Source organism: Rhyacophila brunnea, unplaced genomic scaffold (genome assembly GCF_057557595.1).
Source record: "Rhyacophila brunnea isolate RB1 unplaced genomic scaffold, BYU_Rbru_1.0 scaffold_3, whole genome shotgun sequence".
Taxonomy (NCBI): Eukaryota; Metazoa; Arthropoda; class Insecta; order Trichoptera; family Rhyacophilidae; genus Rhyacophila; species Rhyacophila brunnea.
In genome coordinates this window covers 45,053,276-45,072,112 of record NW_028232965.1, presented here as the reverse complement: position 1 = coordinate 45,072,112, position 18,837 = coordinate 45,053,276, and the positions used below count along the sequence as shown (strand labels likewise).

The 18,837-nt window shown below is 35.0% G+C and overlaps 1 protein-coding gene across 1 annotated transcript; it reads left to right on the top strand.

Moving 5' to 3' along the window:
- The first annotated feature begins 7,070 nt into the window (after positions 1–7,070).
- On the top strand, positions 7,071–18,096 carry tkv (serine/threonine receptor kinase thickveins). The gene is made up of 3 exons (XM_085952012.1): positions 7,071–7,365; positions 13,796–13,980; positions 15,607–18,096. The coding sequence occupies exons 1-3, from the start codon at positions 7,356–7,358 to the stop codon at positions 16,864–16,866; spliced, it is 1,455 nt and encodes a 484-aa protein (XP_085808138.1). The 5' UTR covers positions 7,071–7,355; the 3' UTR covers positions 16,867–18,096.
- Positions 18,097–18,837: the final 741 nt, after the last annotated feature.

Sequence of the window (18,837 nt, the reverse complement as noted above, 5' to 3'; positions counted from 1 at the left end):
ATAAATATATGCAGACAAAAACAGTATGAAAAGTAAAGTAAAAAGTACAAAATTATAATAAAATATACAAATTATAAACCATGGAAGCACACCGAATGAGCGAAGTGGACCCTATTTTAAGAATTTATAAAACAACGTCCACCTATAGTCCTATACTCATCCTCACGTTCGTGGAATATATCAACATCCGAAGCGATTTGGTTAAACAGAGTTATTGCCCTCCCAATTGGTATCAATGGCAATGAAATATTGTTAAAATTTCCAACTGCGCTTGATACCCACTTTCTAACGAGCCTATGGCAAACTATTAATTATACTGTGGGATTGATGTTATATCCAGAGCGTTGGAGCAGACCCTTTTTGAGTTGCTCCGCTCCAATACCTAATACTTGCTCCAGCGTCTGCTCCGCTCCGGGTTAAAAGTTTTAATAGGTGTTATATGTATATAAATGCTAAAAATTTTAAAATTAAGAAGTTTTGAAATAAGGTTTATTATTCGTACTTTTCATTATTAATTGTATTAAACAAACAACAGCAAATCGTCTTTCATTATCTGCCTCTTCTGTCAAAAAAGTGAGGTTATTTATCACTCGGCAGTGTTTCTGATTTCAAATAATTCCAGTGTTGCAAAGTGTCAAATATAACATTTTTATCGGATTATATGACAAAAATTTAATAATAATAAAAACATCCGGAGCAGTGGAGCACTACAAATTTTCGGTGCTCCGGGTAAAACCCCATTGCTCCACTGCTCCGTGCTCTTGCTCCGAGCTCCGCTCCAACGCTCTGGTTATACCTAGTCGAATGTTGTCGCATAATAAAGTAATCAACGCTATCTTATCTGACTTATCAATATTATCTTATCACTTATCACTTATCTTATCAGTCATAAAAATGTATAGCAGGTGTCGTCCCTATTTACGCGTCCGTTATTTTTTATACAAATAATAAATAAAACGAGTTCAAACTCCTCAAAGTTGGGCTTGATTGATATCAAGCCAGTGGCGCACCCAGGATTTAATATTGGGGGGGGGGGCAAGGAGGAGAATGTAAATTAGTCCCGTAGGCTCTTTTTCTTCTTCATATAATTATTTTTACATATTTTCACAATACATGCCGATATATTTGTACAGTTTCTCCTAGTTTTTATTAAATTGGAGGCATGGTGGCGGTAACCGTTGAGCGTGTCATCAGCGACTAGCGGATTGGAAGTGACTAACAGCGACCATGCTGGACATGTGCACCTAGTATGCTAAAACATCACTCAAATAATATCGGCTGTGCTACCCGCTTGGGCTGTGCCCTATGTGCTGGCAGTGTTTCCCAAAGTGGGATACGGGAAGAGTTTGGTGGGGTTACGCGCTGCACCGGGCTATGGTTGCGCCTGGTGCAACAAGCATTAATACAACATCCATGCTAAAAGGTTTATCGCATGCGGAAGAAGAGCAATTGTTGGAATTATTAGCTTCAGACGGATTCTTGCAAAATAAATATAAGGAGTGTACTTAAACATCATTTAGGTTGCAAATGCAACATGTATATCTAGTTTTAACAGAGAAATTCCTGAAATACATCTTGCCTTTTCCAACTTCATGGTGTGGAACCGCATCTCAGATTAAAATTAATAACCAGGGAACCAAATTACGATGATCTGTCGTTTCAACATAAACAATTTCATCCTTCTCATTGATTATAATGAATGTTATTTTGTATAATATAACTTTTGTTTATATTTTATTATAAATGAATTTATTTTTCGTTTATTTATATTTTGTTTATGTACTACAAAAGGTAAATATAAATATATTTTGATTGTTATTAAAGTACTTTATGCATTTTTCTTTGACAAGGGGTACTCAGTGTTACGAGAATTATAGAAGGGGTACACAGATGTCGAAAGTTTGGGGAACACTGGTCTAGAGAGCTACAATATTTATGCCGAATTCCACCGAAAAAAAATGTTCTTTTGATTTACACCACCACCGACTGTAGTGGGTGTAGTCGTTCTTTTCGCCGAATGTTTATTGTAGATTTTTGGTTTTGTAATATTGAAGTTCCAAAATATTAATTGAAAATGGACAAAAAAAAGTATTATTGCATTTAACTCATACACAACCTACTCAACACAACACAGCCTAATATAGCCTAATATCTCGGTATTTTGTCTATTGCACTCGGTGTACCTACACCATGGTCCCCACATCCTGAAACCGGCCCTCAGGCTAGGGTATTTGACGGGCCCCTATCCACCGCTTAGATTAAAGGCAGTGTGAAACACTGCATTAACGTTTTTTTAAATTGTGTTTTAATTCAAATTGAGGGTACTTATACAGTGAATTATTGGCGATTTTCAATACATCTACTTTAAGCATCTACTGGAGCTGTCGAGTATCGACACATTCTTTTCTTCTTTCTTTTGCCATATCCGCCCCTTAACTGGAGCATATGGACACCACGCGGCGCCTCCAAGAATCCCTGTCGCTCGCCAGTCTTCTTGCTTCGTTCCAGGTCAAACCAGCATCCCGTAGCTCCGCCGTATACACTTTGTAGATTGTATTTAGCGGCCTTCCAGGACGCCGGAATCCGGTTGGCTTGAAGAACAGGCAAGCCAGGTTGAAGTTCTCTTCTGGCATCCGCAGTACGTGGCCGAGCCAGGTCCAACGTCGCCTCTTCACTTTCAGCGTGATGAGAGGCTGCTTGGTGCGTTCTCTTATCTCCTCGTTGCTTCTAAAGTCATACCACCGCACACCCAGTATTCGTTGCAAACATCTGTTTTCGAAGCTCAGTATACGGTTGCTCTGAGCCTTCGTAAGGTGCCATGATTCGCCACCGTAAAGCAGCACCGTCAGAATGCAAGCGTCAAATAGGCGGCATTTGGTTTTGACCGAGTACAATCGTGAGTCCCAGACATTCCGCATCGAGTTGAATGTTGCTCCAGCCATTCCCATTCGGATAGCGAGCTCTTTCTGCAAAATGCCATCTCCCGTGATGTGTACCCCCAGGTACTTGAAGCTGTCGACGCTCTCGATGTTTTGTCCGTCGCTAATCAGAGGGAAATCTGGATCAGGACAGGTGCTATTACACAAGACATTGGTTTTCTTCGCGTTGATTTTCAAACCAACGCGAGAGGAGTTGTTATGCAACCTGTCGATTGTCTCTTGAATGCCCTCGATTGAGTTGTCGAATAGGACAGCGTCATCGGCGTATTCTAGGTCACATAGCTTCACCGTGGGGGTAACAGGTATGCCTCGGTCGGGTGGTATTGACTTCCGTAGTATGAAGTCAAAGAGAATGGTGAAGAGAAACGGTGCAAGGACACAACCCTGTCTAACTCCGGTCGTGACCCCGAACCATTCCGTGACAGTGTCTCCAATTCTAACACAGCATTCGCTATTCTCGTGCAGGCTTTTGATTATGGCAATGATCTTGGGAGGGATCCCGTATGCTCCCAGTACGCTACTCAGTGTTCCGGGAAAGATTTTGGTATCGACACATAATAATCAGAAAATATATTGGACAATTATATAATTTAAAATGTTCATGGTCATGAAGTATAATAGCGCCTTTTTTACTATTAAAGCTAATTTATGATGTGTGTTTATCTCACTTATCTGGTCAACGTGACACGCCGGGCCCCCCACAGCCTGGGCCTCCAGGCTAGAGCCCTGTCAGCCCTCCCCAGCCATGACCTACACCACTCTGGAATTCGGGTGGACACCGAGAATTTTTTGAGAGTTCATTAGGGAACAGGTTTCTAAAAAAACCCGACATTAGTGTTTCGAAATTAAAATCTAAGACATTTTTCTAAAAAGGATGATGGAGAATTACAAATAATTTTTTGCCGTGTTATTTGTCTAAGCCCAAGGTATAGTTTATTGGCTTTAAATTTCAATGGGTAAAATCGTTCTGATGATTTTCATATTTTGGGGGGTGCCAGGGCCCCCTGCCCCCCCCCCCCCTGGGTGCGCCACTGTATCAAGCTATGGCGAAGGGTGGAGGTAGGCTGCTAAGAATCGACATAAATAGTGCACACTAAACTTTTCAGTCAAACGTATCTGTTTTCATTGAACTAAGAATACATTTTGCAGATGGTGCTGGTTTGTTTTTAAAATTCAATTAATCCCTGCCTAAGGCAAACCACAATGGTTTAAGTATACCATGGGTGATCCGACAAAAATAGTGCACACTTTTTCTGTCATACTTATTAAGTATTTTGTTTTCGTTGAATTAATAATAGGTACATTAAAATTATTCAATTAAATCCAAGCCATAGTAGATCATAGTAAAAAAAATATTCGTTCAGGTATCTATAAAATATATCTAAAAAATCTCCATGCCCCCCCAATCAACATTTTATACCTAACTAACTCTGAAAAAAAAAATTAATTGCTTCAAATATAAAATGCACACAGGCAATACTATTTTTAATTTAAATTTCGTAAGTAAATATGTAACGTTACATGTACAACTCGGAAGAAAATTAATGCGATCCTTGTGCTATGCTTCATCTTCAAATGATTTTCAAGATTACCTTTCTGAGCCTTTTGACAATTTGCGCCTCTCCCGTGGGGCGTACGCCCCACGTTGAGAATCACTGCTTTAAACCTTACATAATTTTAGACATTCTATAGATAGAAGAATATTTTTATCGATTACTTACCTATAGTTTGGTTTAGGCACGGTTAAATGAATTTTAAAAAACTAACCAACACCATTAATAAAATTGTAGTTACTATGTATTGTTAATTCAATGAAAACATTAAATATGACTGAAAAGTGTGCACCATTTTTGTCAGATCGCCCATAGCATACCTAAACTATTGTTGTTTGGTTTAGGCAGTATTTAATTGAATTTAAAAAACTAACCAGCACCATCTGCAAATTGTATTCTTAGTACAACGAAAATAAATAAGTATGACTGACAAAGTTTAGTGTGCACTATTTATGTCGAATCGCCAAAAGTATACCAAAATTATTGCGGTTTGGTTAGGCAGGGCTTAATTTATTTTTACTACTACTATTATTTATTATATTATATATATTATTACTAACACCGTCTATAAATTTAAATTGTACTCTTAGTTCAATAAAAATAAATACGTATGACTAACAAAGTTTAATGTGCACTATTTATGGCGGATCTTAACAGCCTACCACCACCCTTCGCCACTGAGAGGTAGGTACTTATATTAAAAATATATTATTATACTTACGGCGGCTATCGAGGGTAGTTTTTCATTTTTTTTATTGAAATATTATAATTTGTACAATAAATTAATTTTAATTGTTACAATTAATAGGTAAGTGATATATTTTAACAGCACCTCTATTGGCTGTGCCAACTTTTAAAGCGAGATAGACAGTTTGTCTGTTCAGCTTTAGACGGCTAACTGATTTTAACAACTATAATATCTCAATACAAACATATGATAAACTACCCTCGATAACGGCCGATAGCGGCCGACAGCAGTCTTGTGTATAGAATAGGTGCTCTGGTGGTGATGATGAATAGGTTATTTATTTATAATAAGTTTTAAACAGTTTATTTTTGAGTTTTTCATGTTATTAGATTTCCAGCTATATTTTTCTGTGGTTACAAAATGACTCATTTACACTTTTTATCGAACCTGTATGTTTTTAATTGTTTTACATATAATATATTACGAGATTTTTGAGGTTTTTATTAACTTTTCTACTTAGCAGCAATGTATACGAATTTATAATTTTTATTGAAAATTTTAAAAAGTAACAGATTTTTAAACTTGATTAAAATTAAAATTTACACACCTATATTATTATCTCAAAGTGAACATAATAATATTTTTTCCTAATCTTATGGTAGTATTATTAAGATAAAAGCAACACAGGCCTACATTTACCATTTGGGCTTAGGTAGGTACATTACTATAACCCCTGAAGTAGGGGTGCCCGATACCTAAAACATAAATTAATTGCCGAGGGAGAAAAGTATTTTTCCAGATTCCCGCGAATTAAAAACAGCATTGTTCAATATCGGTCACATTCACTACCTCTAAAATAGTGGGTAGTTTTTAACGTAGCGACCCAAAAATGGGTTGCTTGGGCTTGAGAACTGAGTTGACCGCGGGACATTTTCAAGATTTTTTTTTTGAGATAATAAAATAATAGTTCACGCTAGGGTACAATGGTACAAAATGTGAAAACATAATTTTAAAAACCTTTGGAAGATTTTTGAATAAAGAGCTTAAAGCTCTCGACTTTGACTGTGGGCAGAATTTTTAAGGAGCAGCTTTTTGGGTTCGGGGCAGCTGAGTTCCTTGATTAGGGCCTGGGTTTGAGTAAATTACTAATCCTGTATATTTCCACATCATACCCAATTATTATTTATTATAAAATAATTCAATAAAAGCAAGTGACGCCATATTAATATAATATTATATTATGATTAGGTAGGTTCTGCGTTTGGGAGCTAGATTAACTTTACCTACATTTATGTATGTTTTTGTTTAGCAAGTATAAAAAATACGTGCTTGAAGAAGTGGCGCGCACCATGTCGCCGATCGGGCGCGACTTGTCTGCCTTCAGCGTTTGCGCTTGCCAGTGTTGCCAACCGTACTATAATTATAGTATTTGTACTATAATTTTGGTTCGCGTACTATGTACGATATAAGTACGCCCAAAATACTATAATTTTAAATATCGGAAAAAATATGTAAAAAGTACTAAAATTTCGATATTTCCGTTCGATAAATTGGTGCAAAGTACTATAATTTCGGAATATAAGAAGATTTGGAGAACTTGAAAAAAAAATGGTCGAAAAAAGTAAAAAAATCTTTTGACTTTGGTTTAAAATGAAATTTCTTGTAATTGTAAGTTGTAATCATTTTTGGTCGGAAGAGGTACCTAAATAGAAAATGGGTCTCGGAGAGCTCAAATTCTCTGTTATTTTTTCCTGAGAAACAAAAAACCTATACATTTTCAACAGATGACAACGCGTACTATATTTTTTCCCCAAATACTATAATTTTGGAGGCTCTGTACTATAATTCTACTTTGAAAAGATGGCAGCACTGGCGCTTGCGCATTTCGTTAGTTGGCCGTCTGCTGTCGTTGTCTTGTGTAGTGTCTGCTGTGAGTGTTCATACTCCATTTAAAAATATCTCATAATTCCTGTTTTTCACCGTTCACGGTCGGCCATTGTGGACATTTTATTGTTGGTGCGATATAATAATACGATGCGATAAAAGGAATACAGTGATAAAATGGCCGACTACGGCTAAAATTGAAGAAATTCTACTCTGTTTCGTGGCGGTGGTTGATTATCTTCTCGCTTTGGACTCTGGTTCGCTGAAAGCGGTCCATTTGGATATACCACGATGAAACTCGGTACGTTCGTGCTCTTACGTCTGCTGGCTGCACAACAATGTTTACGGTCTTAATTTAGGAATATGGTTGATATATCAATATTATTCCATGAACACTGTATTGCCACCGCCAGTAAATTAATTATTGGTGTTTATGTTTATGAAAGGTTTGGATTGGGATGTCATTCCATTGCAGAATTTGTGTTACCTATGTCTCAAAGAGTAAAGCGTAACTAACTAAACCATCTGTATTATTGATAGATTAATATCGGAATTCCAGAAATCGCGTAGGATTTCATTTAAAACGATAAAATAAAATGACAGATTTTAGCAGATAAATAAAATCTTGCAAAAAATATAATGATTGGTACTTAAGTATATAAATACTTATATTGTTTGACAGCTGACGACAGTTATATACCTAATAGGCAAATTACGCGCTGTGCGTAATGGAAAGGAGTTTTTTTTTACTGGTTTGTGAGTTGTAACGTATTCTTGGAAATGTCCTTTTTGATAATATCACATGATTAATTTATAACACCCATTTGCTGTACCTATCCAATTGATGAACAGAATTAATGTAGTTTGTCAAATCAAGCAAGGACCGCTACCTCCAATCCATCCTGTGGCTTTTTTACAGTCAATTTATAGGTATACAATTGTGAATTTGCTTTTAGTGGTTGAGAATATAGCATAAAATAAAATGATAATCAATTTTATTGCTCTTTGATACCTGGCAATAATTAAAAGTATCCGAATTATACATTCTGATTCGTTTAGAAATATTCCAACATAATGATGTACTCTCATAGGCATCATTATTTATAAAAATATCATACATCCGATACTCTCCAGTTGCTTTGATCGAGCGTTCTTAAATATCCTGTGGCACCGTCCTGCCATCTCAATTTCGGCTGTCCAGGTCTTGCCCTCAGGGTTTGCGAACATAGCCGGTATATTCTCCGACATTCTATGCACGTGGCAGATCCAGCACAGTCTGATTTTCATATGGACATGTGATCTTTTCGCCCTTATTAAGTGTGTACAACTCCTCATTATACCTTGACCTCCAAATGCCACTTTCTTGAACAGCCCCGAAGATTCTTCTTAAAACTCCCCTCTCAAAGATAGCAATATTTCTCACCCTAGTGCCCAGCATTCTGATCGGCATAATGTCATAAAACATGCGGGTTACCTACTTAAATACTTCTACGCTTGGGGCGACTTATAAAGTCTTAACTCAGTACTTACTTCAGGAAATGCAGTAATGTTTCTGTGACTTGGGGCTTCAATGAATCCTCGAAAAATCACAAGAAGGTAGACTCACTACTTTCACAGTGGACTGGTAAACTGTCTGGGAGTAAAGTTCGTGCATATTTTTCATCCCACATTACTTATTTTTAATAGTCTACGGATGTCTGGTGCCGATAAGTGTGAAATAAATTCTACTGGTTGTCAATCATCCGGTCATGAGAGTGCAGTATTGCAACAAAAGTAGAAGTGTGAACTGAGTGTGAGTAATTCACACGGCAGGGAAATTTTGTTATTCGCTGGCGGGTGGATTCGTGGAAATTTCTAGGCTTGACTTGAATTGATTCAAACGACTTTGACAATGCTTATTTAACAAAAAATGTTTTGAAGATAATTCCTAAGTGGATGTTATAAACAATCCGCAACTATTTTCAAAATTCGGATTCATTTTATTGATATGAAGACGCCAGTGGCGAAGGGTGGAGGTAGGCTGTTAAGATCCGCCATAAATAGTGCACATTAAACTTTTTCAGACATACATATTTGTTATCATTGAAATAAGACTACAATTAACAGATAGTGTAGGTTAGATTTTAAAATTCAATTAAACCCTGAGAAACCAAGCCATAATAGATATTAGTCAAAAAATACATGTCTATCTATAAAATATCTAAAATTATGCAATTAAATCATACATAACTTTGAGTATTTTATAGATAGAATAATATTTTTTATTTATTATAGTTTGGTTAACGCAGGGCTTAATGAATCAAAAAAATGAAGCAAAAATATGTGTAACATGTAGTTTTAATCCAACGAAAACAAATAACTATGAATGAAAAATTGTACACAATTTTGTCGCATTGCCCAAATTAGACCAAATCTATTATGGTTTCGTTTAGGCAGGGTTTAATTGATTTTTAAAAACTAGCTAATACCATCTGTAAATTGTAGTCTTAGTTCAATAAAAACAAATACATATGACTAACAAAGTTTAGTGTGCACTATTTATAGCGAATCTTAACAGCTTACCTCCACCCTTCGCCACTGGAAGACGCTGTACACCCACTCTTCATATTTTATATTGTCTATGGTTATAAGTAATGGCATGCAGGCAGGCAGCCAAGATTTTTTCTGGGAGGGAATAAAGTTATACCGCTAGTAGGAAAAAAAATCTTAATTGTGGAATAAAAACAGATGAATGAATACATAGGTACCGACATAATGGGAAATTTGTAAACAGTTATAGACAAAATTATGACCCCGCTACAACTTGTATGAGAATCATTACCAATGGCGCAGTATGTGAAGAATAAAAGGGCCCTCATAGATGGGTGTGTCACACATATAGTTTTTTGTAAAAAAAAATATGTAGGTGAACGTGGTTTGAAATATTAACTCTTCTTCTCAATAAGGGTTATTATTGTATATCAATTCATTCATATCTTTACAACATTGTTGACTCATTCCGCTTCTTAGATAATGCCAATATTAATTTGATGCATATTTCTGTCATGTTTAATTTTTTTTGAGACAGATTTTTGAAGTACTTCAGTAAGTATTAATAGACAATATTGAAAACTTTTTTAATCACAATGCTCAGAATTTTAACTCAATAGTAGGTAGGTAAGTATAAACAAGCTAGTTTTAGCTAGTTTGTGTTGAAAGTAAAATAATGTTTGAGCAAGTAATAATATTAAAAAATCAATATTAAAAATAAATAATAATTACTTATTCAAGTATGTACCTATATTACTTATGTTTGGCGAGTAAAAAAACTTTACACGGGCCGTATGGCAGTTTAGGGTCAAGTACCACCCTCACACATATAAGCCAAAAAATAATATTCAATGAAAACCAATAAAGAAGACAGGAAAGCACAGAAAAAAGAGCTAACAGTAAGTTTACATAGGAAAGAAATAGAAGAAAGGTGATTTTCGACAGTACAATAATTTAGAAATGTGAGAAAAGTATTTTTTTATACTCAAATTACTAGCCACCATCAATTGATTTGCATAAGCTAAAAAATTAAACACAGTGACATCTGTTTGAATAATTATGAAATAATAAACTACAAATTATCAGTATTACAGCGATTTCAGTAAGAGCTTTGCTCTACATTCTACGTGTGCCGTTAAAAAATCCACGGCCTGTCAGATAGTAATATCGTGAGACATAGAAGAGGTTAAATACCTATATGTGATGAATTAAATATACAGAAAAATGTTTCCACTTCACAAAACTGTGGTCTTTGCTTTAAATGAACCTACAATGTCAGATTTAATCAGAAGACTTAGTAATCCTTTGTCAGGTTAACTTTTAAGCTCAATCTCTCAATAGAAATGAGGTAACTTTAAGCCCATAATTTATGTATCGTATTATGTAGTTTAAGTATTGTATAAAAAATAAACCAATGCCCCTGTTCCATTGCCACGCAAGTCGGATGATTTTAAATCGTCAATACTTTTTTCTTCTACGTGGAGCACCCTGAATCCACGAAATTCATTTATTAATTTACATGTTGGAAAATGAGAGGTTTAGAAATCTCGGAATTATTTTTTTTAATGTAGGTAAGTGAGTTATTTATAAATTTGTAATATTTCAAAAAGACAATGTAATATTTGTGTTGTCTCCACTTTCCTATTATTTTATGTAAATCTTGAGTATCTCCACCTAAATGAAATGTTATTTCACAATTATCGTAAAACATCAAGGTATGTTTAATTTGAGGGGCTTATTATTATTTTAATGATTTGAATCAAGCTGTAAATTGAATAATATTGTATTTGAGGATTAATTTTTTGACAATATAACACACTTATTTAACTTCATAGTATTTAAGTAAATACATTAATTTACGTGTGTTACAATTCATCAAATAATTTTATAATATTACGAATATTTATTATATTCAGTATTTGAAATGAAATAGATACTTTCTAGTTTGTATATCGATGAGACAAGATAAATATACATCTGACAACTATTATAATATAAAGTACTATTCAACTAAACTCCGCAATGGAGCAATGGTGGAACATCCACTTCTAAATCAGTATTATTCGATTTCCGCATCTGCAGCATCACATGGTACCTATATTCAATGTGCACTTAAGAGTGTCAATCTCACAGTGATAGCTAATAGCTAAATTAAGTTATTTAAGGCTATTTCATACAACAACAAAACTCTACTAAGAAACATCACGAAATGACCAAGAATCACATTGTATTGTTGAATGCTTTTTCTAACTATATAGATGGGTCAAAAATGTTAAAAAAAAAACCTTCTGTAGAGATGGTGCCTAAATGTATGAAATTGAAGCAAAAAAAAAGGATCACTGGTTAAGTTAGCTAAAAGTGACTTTGAATTGCAGGTTCATTTGCAGAAAACTTCACATTACTGCTATTACATTTTTTTGTCAATTTTCAGGATTTGTAAACCACCATGATTTGCACCACAATGAGTAGATAAGCAGCTAATAATACTTCCCTCTAGCTCTAGCATTATTTATTTGAAAAATCCTATAAAATGTGTGTAAAACCGTTTATAACTGCACCCGAGTAAGTAATCACAATGAACATAAAAAATGGCAGCCATTGCGTGTGTCAGAAAATCTAAATGTTAACTGAGCGATGTTAATACTTATGGAATTTACCAACTTAGCAATGCTTCATGTGTTTGCTAAGTCATTTCAAATGTCATAACAGAAAGAATATAAGGCTCCTTCCATTTTTAGTACAAATTTTTTGAGATAGGTATAATACCTACATTGATACAACCAAAATAATTTGACTTTTTCTATATTGAATACATGGTTTACCGTAGAAACCATAATAAGCAGAAATAAACCAGAAATAAGCAATATTCTACAAAATTGAACACAATCCAAAAACTGAAAGGAATGTGGGGAGTAGTCCAAATGATCCCTTCCAGTAAAGCTACCTTTTGCTAATAGTTAGGGCGAATACTTCACACACCAGAGGCACCTAGCGGAAAAATACGAAGCTTTCAATTTGAGACATTTTTTTCATAATTTACACTTGTACTTACTTACAAGTATTTTAATTAATACATACGAAGTATCTAAAAACATTAAAAAGAAAAATATTTTTTATTTAAAGTCAACGATAAACAGCTTGCAATTAAAAAAAAACATAAAATGTGGATTTGTTAAAAGATCCCATCTTAGTGTTACTTAACATTTTTATGCTCTTGTTTATTTTTTAAATTTGTTTTCTCAAACATATAGAAACGGTTTTTGACTTCATAGTTTTAAGTAATATTTTTTATATTCATCTCAAAAGACATTGATTTCATAAACAGTATAAAAATATAATTTGTTATAATACATAAGATTATTTTTTATGAAAAATAGTGTCTCGAAACCCTGCAATTTTTTGTGATTACTCAAGTTTCGTCTTAAATAATTACTTAAGCGTCGGCCTATAGCGTCGTGGGTCCCTGGTTCGAATCCTGGGTCTGACAAATGCACATTGTTCTTCAATTTGTGTATGCGTCCGAGTATGGACCTAATAGGTTGAGTAAGTGGCTGACATCCATTTTTCGTAAAAACAAAATCTGTTAATACAAACCTCCACCCTGTGGAGGCCCATATGAATACGTGTATTAATTAAGGCTCTAAGTACCAAAAAGTAGTATTGCCTGTAGTTACAAAATACCGAGTCATTGCAGTAAAATTTCATGAAGCAGACCATTTGAAAAATGTGGTTTTACAGTGTGAAGCAATCACGGCAGCTTCTATAATTTTAGGTATTAAGAACTAGCAAGTGTCAACACACCATCGTCAGCCATTTTATATTGAATGCCGTTGACCACTGTAGTGCTATTTACACCATTATAAATAAAACAGGCCAACGGACTTACAACGTCGACAGGTTTAAATATTTTGCTGTATTTTTTTGACTTGCTTGAGGCACTTAGTTGAAGTTATTGGCGTTAGTATGTAGAACACTTTTCTATAAAAATGTCTGTTTTTTTGTTTTTGGTACTTAGCGCCTTAATTAATACACGTATTCATATGATCTTATTAAGATCGGACATGGTCGGGGGATTTAAATTAATGTTGAAAAATGCAACGTCAAACTCTAAATGACATAGAGTATATGTCAAATTTATTGCAAAGTTATACTTAACTCTCCCATACAAACAGAAATCTTACAAACTACTTCAAATATTTCAGCCAGCAACAACGGTCTAGCATGTTACTGCGACGGCCACTGTTCGGATGGCGCTGCCAACGGCACGTGCACCACCCAAGGGCTGTGCTTCGCCATGATAGAGGAAATCTACGACCAGGAAGAACGCGTTTTGGACAACATACGGACATACGGATGCCTACCTCCTGATGAAAGCAGCCTGATGCAGGTATTTAAATCTTTTTATATTACATCAAGACAACACATCTGTTATCTTCCTATTAATCTGTATTATTTATATGTTTGGCGTGCAGTTAATTATTGGCAACAATATGAACCAAAATGATGTGGCTGCATGGTTCTCTGATTCACATGGATGGTTGGCCTTTGATGATTTGTAAAAAAACAATCATATTGACCTAATTAAATATTGGTGGAAATGATGAAATGGAACGACTTCCTGAAATACATTCCTTATGTACTCTCTTACCAAATATTTTACTTAGGTGGTGTGTGTGACCTCATAAATCCAAGCCGTCGACTGCTCCTTATCACGATCATAATAATTCCTTTCAGATTTGTTCCAAACTACAATGGAAAGTTTACTGTATAATAAATGTATAATGCACATATTATATTGGCGGTGAAGGATGGAGCTAAACCCTGCATTGGCCAAACCATAGTGAATGTAGGCCGTGGATATCAGACATAAATAGTGCACACAAATTTTTTTTAGTTTTACTTATTTGTTTTAATTGAACTAAGAATAGTGTGTAATAATGTGTTGGTTAGTTTTTAAAATTCAGTTAAACCCTGCTGAAAGCAAACGTAAAATGCGATAAAAGATTTAAAAAAATCTTTTATTTATAAAATATCTAAAATTATGCCATTAATTCATATACAATAATTTTAGATATTTTATAGATGAAGAATATCGTGTCGCTAGACTTCAAAATCAGCCAAGTCCATAATGGATGAATAGGAGAAAAACATCTTTTTTTGTTTTCTCAAATACACAGTCACAAGAGTGAAAGTTTATATTATTTCGGGTATAGATTATTTAAAATTAATAAGTTCCACATTTCGATAATGCAGAACTGTTAGAAAGTAGTACCTAGTTCTTCAGCAATTCACAAAATAAAGTCAAAAATACCTAAAGGTGGACTTGGCTGATTTTGAAATCTAGCGACACTATCTATTATGATTTGGTTTAGGCCGGTTTTAAATACGTATATAAGTATGACTGACAGTGTGCACTATTTTTGCCTTTTGATTTCCATAGCCCACCTTCATTATGGTTTGGCTAAGTCAGGTTTTAATTGATTTTTTTTTTAAACTAATCACACTGCAATAAATTTGTATTCTAAGTTCAACGAAAACAAATAAGTATGACTGGTAAAGTTTAGTGTGCACTATTTATGACGGATCTCCACAGTCTACCTCCACCCTTTGCCACTGATGTATAATTTATTTCCGATGACATTCATATTATGTCTATTATAACTTGTTTTTTTGTAAATCAACATTGTGCTGCAAAGAAAACAAAGTATCTTATATAATATATATATATGAGAAAAATTTGTCAAAAATGCTTTCCTAAGATCAGTTTACTAAATTATTAGTTACTAAGTTATTAACTAAACTGGTCCTATTTATAATTTTAAGGTCTTCGTGACCATATTCGATCCTAGATGGGCCTCCACGGAGCGGAGGTTGTTGAATTTACATTTTTATTTAGATAATGCTGTCCGACACATCCTACAGTTATTGTTGTACCAAATTTAGTTTTATCAAGTTTCATTTGATTCAACATTTTCAATCTCTACTAAGGAAATATTTTGTTATCTCTTTCCAGTGCAAGGGTTCCCTTGTCCCGCATCAGGAGAGAAAAATGATCGAGTGTTGCCAAACGGAACTGTGCAACAAAGCCTTGCAACCCATGCTGAGAGAGCATACCACAACAGTGCCTGCCGTAGTGAACTTGCAGAATGATCCTTTGACTATTACTTCATTTGCAGTTCTGGCGTGTTTAAGTGTTTTCTTATGTGTAGGACTATTATGGGTATTCCGACGGCATCGTGCTACTCGTAAAAAGCAAGACCTTCTGGAAAATATAAGTTCCCTCTCCCCGCCTCTACTTGACCAGTCGTCCGGCTCGGGATCCGGTCTACCTCTGCTCGTTCAGAGGACAATTTCTAAGCAGATACAAATGGCAGCATCCGTCGGCAAAGGGCGCTACGGGGAAGTGTGGCTTGCCCGCTGGAGAGGGGAGAAAGTTGCCGTCAAAATATTCTTCACCACCGAGGAGGCTTCGTGGTTTAGAGAAACCGAAATATATCAGACCGTGTTGATGCGCCACGACAATATATTGGGTTTCATTGCGGCAGATATTAAAGGAACAGGATCGTGGACACAAATGCTGTTGATAACGGATTATCATGAGATGGGCTCACTCCACGATTACCTTCAGATGACAGTTTTAGATCAAAACTCACTCTTTCTGATGGCTTATTCGGTATCTAGCGGATTAGCCCATCTGCATATGGACATTTTCGGCACTCGAGGTAAACCGGCCATATCTCATAGGGATATTAAAAGTAAAAATATTCTCGTGAAGCGTAATGGGGAATGCGTCATTGCCGATTTTGGTCTCGCCGTACGATATGTCGCGGAACGCAACGAAGTCGATATCCCTTTCAATACTAGAGTCGGCACAAGAAGGTATATGTCGCCTGAGGTATTAGATGAAACCCTGATGACATCCAATTTTGACGCATTCAAAATGGCCGACATGTATTCGCTGAGTTTAGTGTTTTGGGAAATGTGTCGAAGGTGTGCGACAGGCGATAAAATTCAATCTGTTGAAGATTACGCTTTACCCTTTCACGATTGTGTACCCAACGATCCTTCGTTTGACGACATGCATGCTGTTGTATGCGTGAAGCAGATAAGGCCTCACATACCCAAGCGGTGGGAATCTAACGACGTTCTGTTATCTCTCTCAAAAATAATGCGAGAGTGCTGGCATCAGAATCCTCCCGTCAGACTCACCGCTTTGCGGGTCAAGAAAACTCTATCGAAGCTGAACTCTGACTCGCCAGTTAAGTTTATATAACTTTCAGCCTTGCGGGCTTCAGATTGTAAATAAAATATGAAATCAAAGACTTGTACATAGTTTGTAGGTTATCGTAACAAAATGAGCCATCTTATGTTAATGTTAAGACGCTAATTAAGTGTACATAAACACTCGCTAATTAAGTACACAAATTATGAGATATGTCCTGCTCATTTAAACCCTGTGGTGATTTACATGTTCGTAAGCACCCTCATTTGACAAAATGTGAATATTATGTGAGAGAATATCGTTAGTTTATCTTGTAATAGGTTTTTAGCTAAATTCACATAGATTTGATGCATACACAATTTCTGATGGTTGGTAAAACATTCGGGGCTGTTCATTGGTCGACGTATTGGTATTAAAGAGTACGCAGCCAATGAGGTGTCGACTGATTAGTATGGAGCGGTTTTCAGCCAACGAGATGTTATATCGCCATGATGCAGGTGAGCTCAATCTGAAGGTGGACACAATAAGGGCGTCTCGATGAGCGCAGCAAAAGAATTAAAACTCAGGCTTATTATAAATGGTTCTGTTTGATGATGCAGTTGGTACCTGCTCATGTAGAATAGACCTCAAACAAAGATTGACATAATATATTCAATAATAGAGTATTCAATATAAATCTAGTTTTTTTACCTAAATCGGATTTACAAAATAGAATGACGATATCCTTTACTATAAGATAATGCCACAATGCTACTCCCATTTCATCTGGAGGTTTTGTTGTTTCCAGTATTGTAAATACATAAATATTATAACACAGTTTTTTGTTATTCAATTTAATCCTGTTAAAGTGCCCGAAATATTATACCGAAAAGCTTATATCATTTACAGTAGCTTTGATACCCAAAACAACCTAAAGCAAGATTGGTACCTATTACCATTACCCTTCCAACAGGAAGTTTCAAGTCAATGTCCAATTAAATAATAAAATTACATTTAACTGTAGGTACTTTGATTCCAGACTCAGTGTTGAGGTGGTATACCATGTTGGATGTTATCCAATCTCGCAGAGATGCAACTATTTTATTATTTTTGTAAAATTAGATCAGCTGTTCATAGAGATATTTGGGGCACTTAGCATATTAAATATATGTCGAATGTTGTTTATTCATTTCAACATTAAATATTAATTACAATATACCATAAAACATGTTTCCAGTAAAAGTATTATATTTTAACAATATTATATTGTTCTGCAAAAATTATTAAATAGTTTTAAAAAGACTTGTCTTATTATTTTTACCATACTCTGGTTCAATTAAAAAAACCATTCTATATTGTTTTTACAATTTACTAAATATTTTGATTTTATAACAAAACTAACCTAATGCTTATTTTACTTGCCTTTTTGTATCTGCAAAATCTATCAGAATTTTCATAAAATTTGTATCCATAGGTTGAGTTCTTAGTCCTTTTAGATGCCAGTTCTGTTGTCCGATCAGTTGAGGTTTCCATTTCGGTCCGTTCAGCTTTGAAACGGTGGTGTATTTGTAATAGTTATCCGTTCAGTCTCAGTTGGGAATCGGCAATGTATATTTACGTATGTTTTATCCACTAAAAATGAATATTATTTTTATAATACCTTTCTCAACATATTGGCTGAAGAAATAATAATATTTCAATTGAAATTAGAAAAGTAGTATGAAAAATACGGCAACATAGTATTTACACGTCAATTTAACTGGCAACTCTAAAAATGGATACGTTAACTGATGGAAATTCCACCCTGTCTCGTCTCCGTTTCGGTTTCAGTCAGCCGCTTCAGTTTTGCATTTACATGTCAGTTTAACTGATAGCTCGACTGATCGGACCTTTAAAAGCACCTTTAAGCATCACCCACATCAGATGTGTTAATTAACTTTAAGAGAAAGTTTCATTCTCTGGACACTACGTTCACTAGTACATATCGTAATGGTGAATTTTACTCCACCTATTGAAAAAGTAAGTAAGAGTTCTAATTAATAA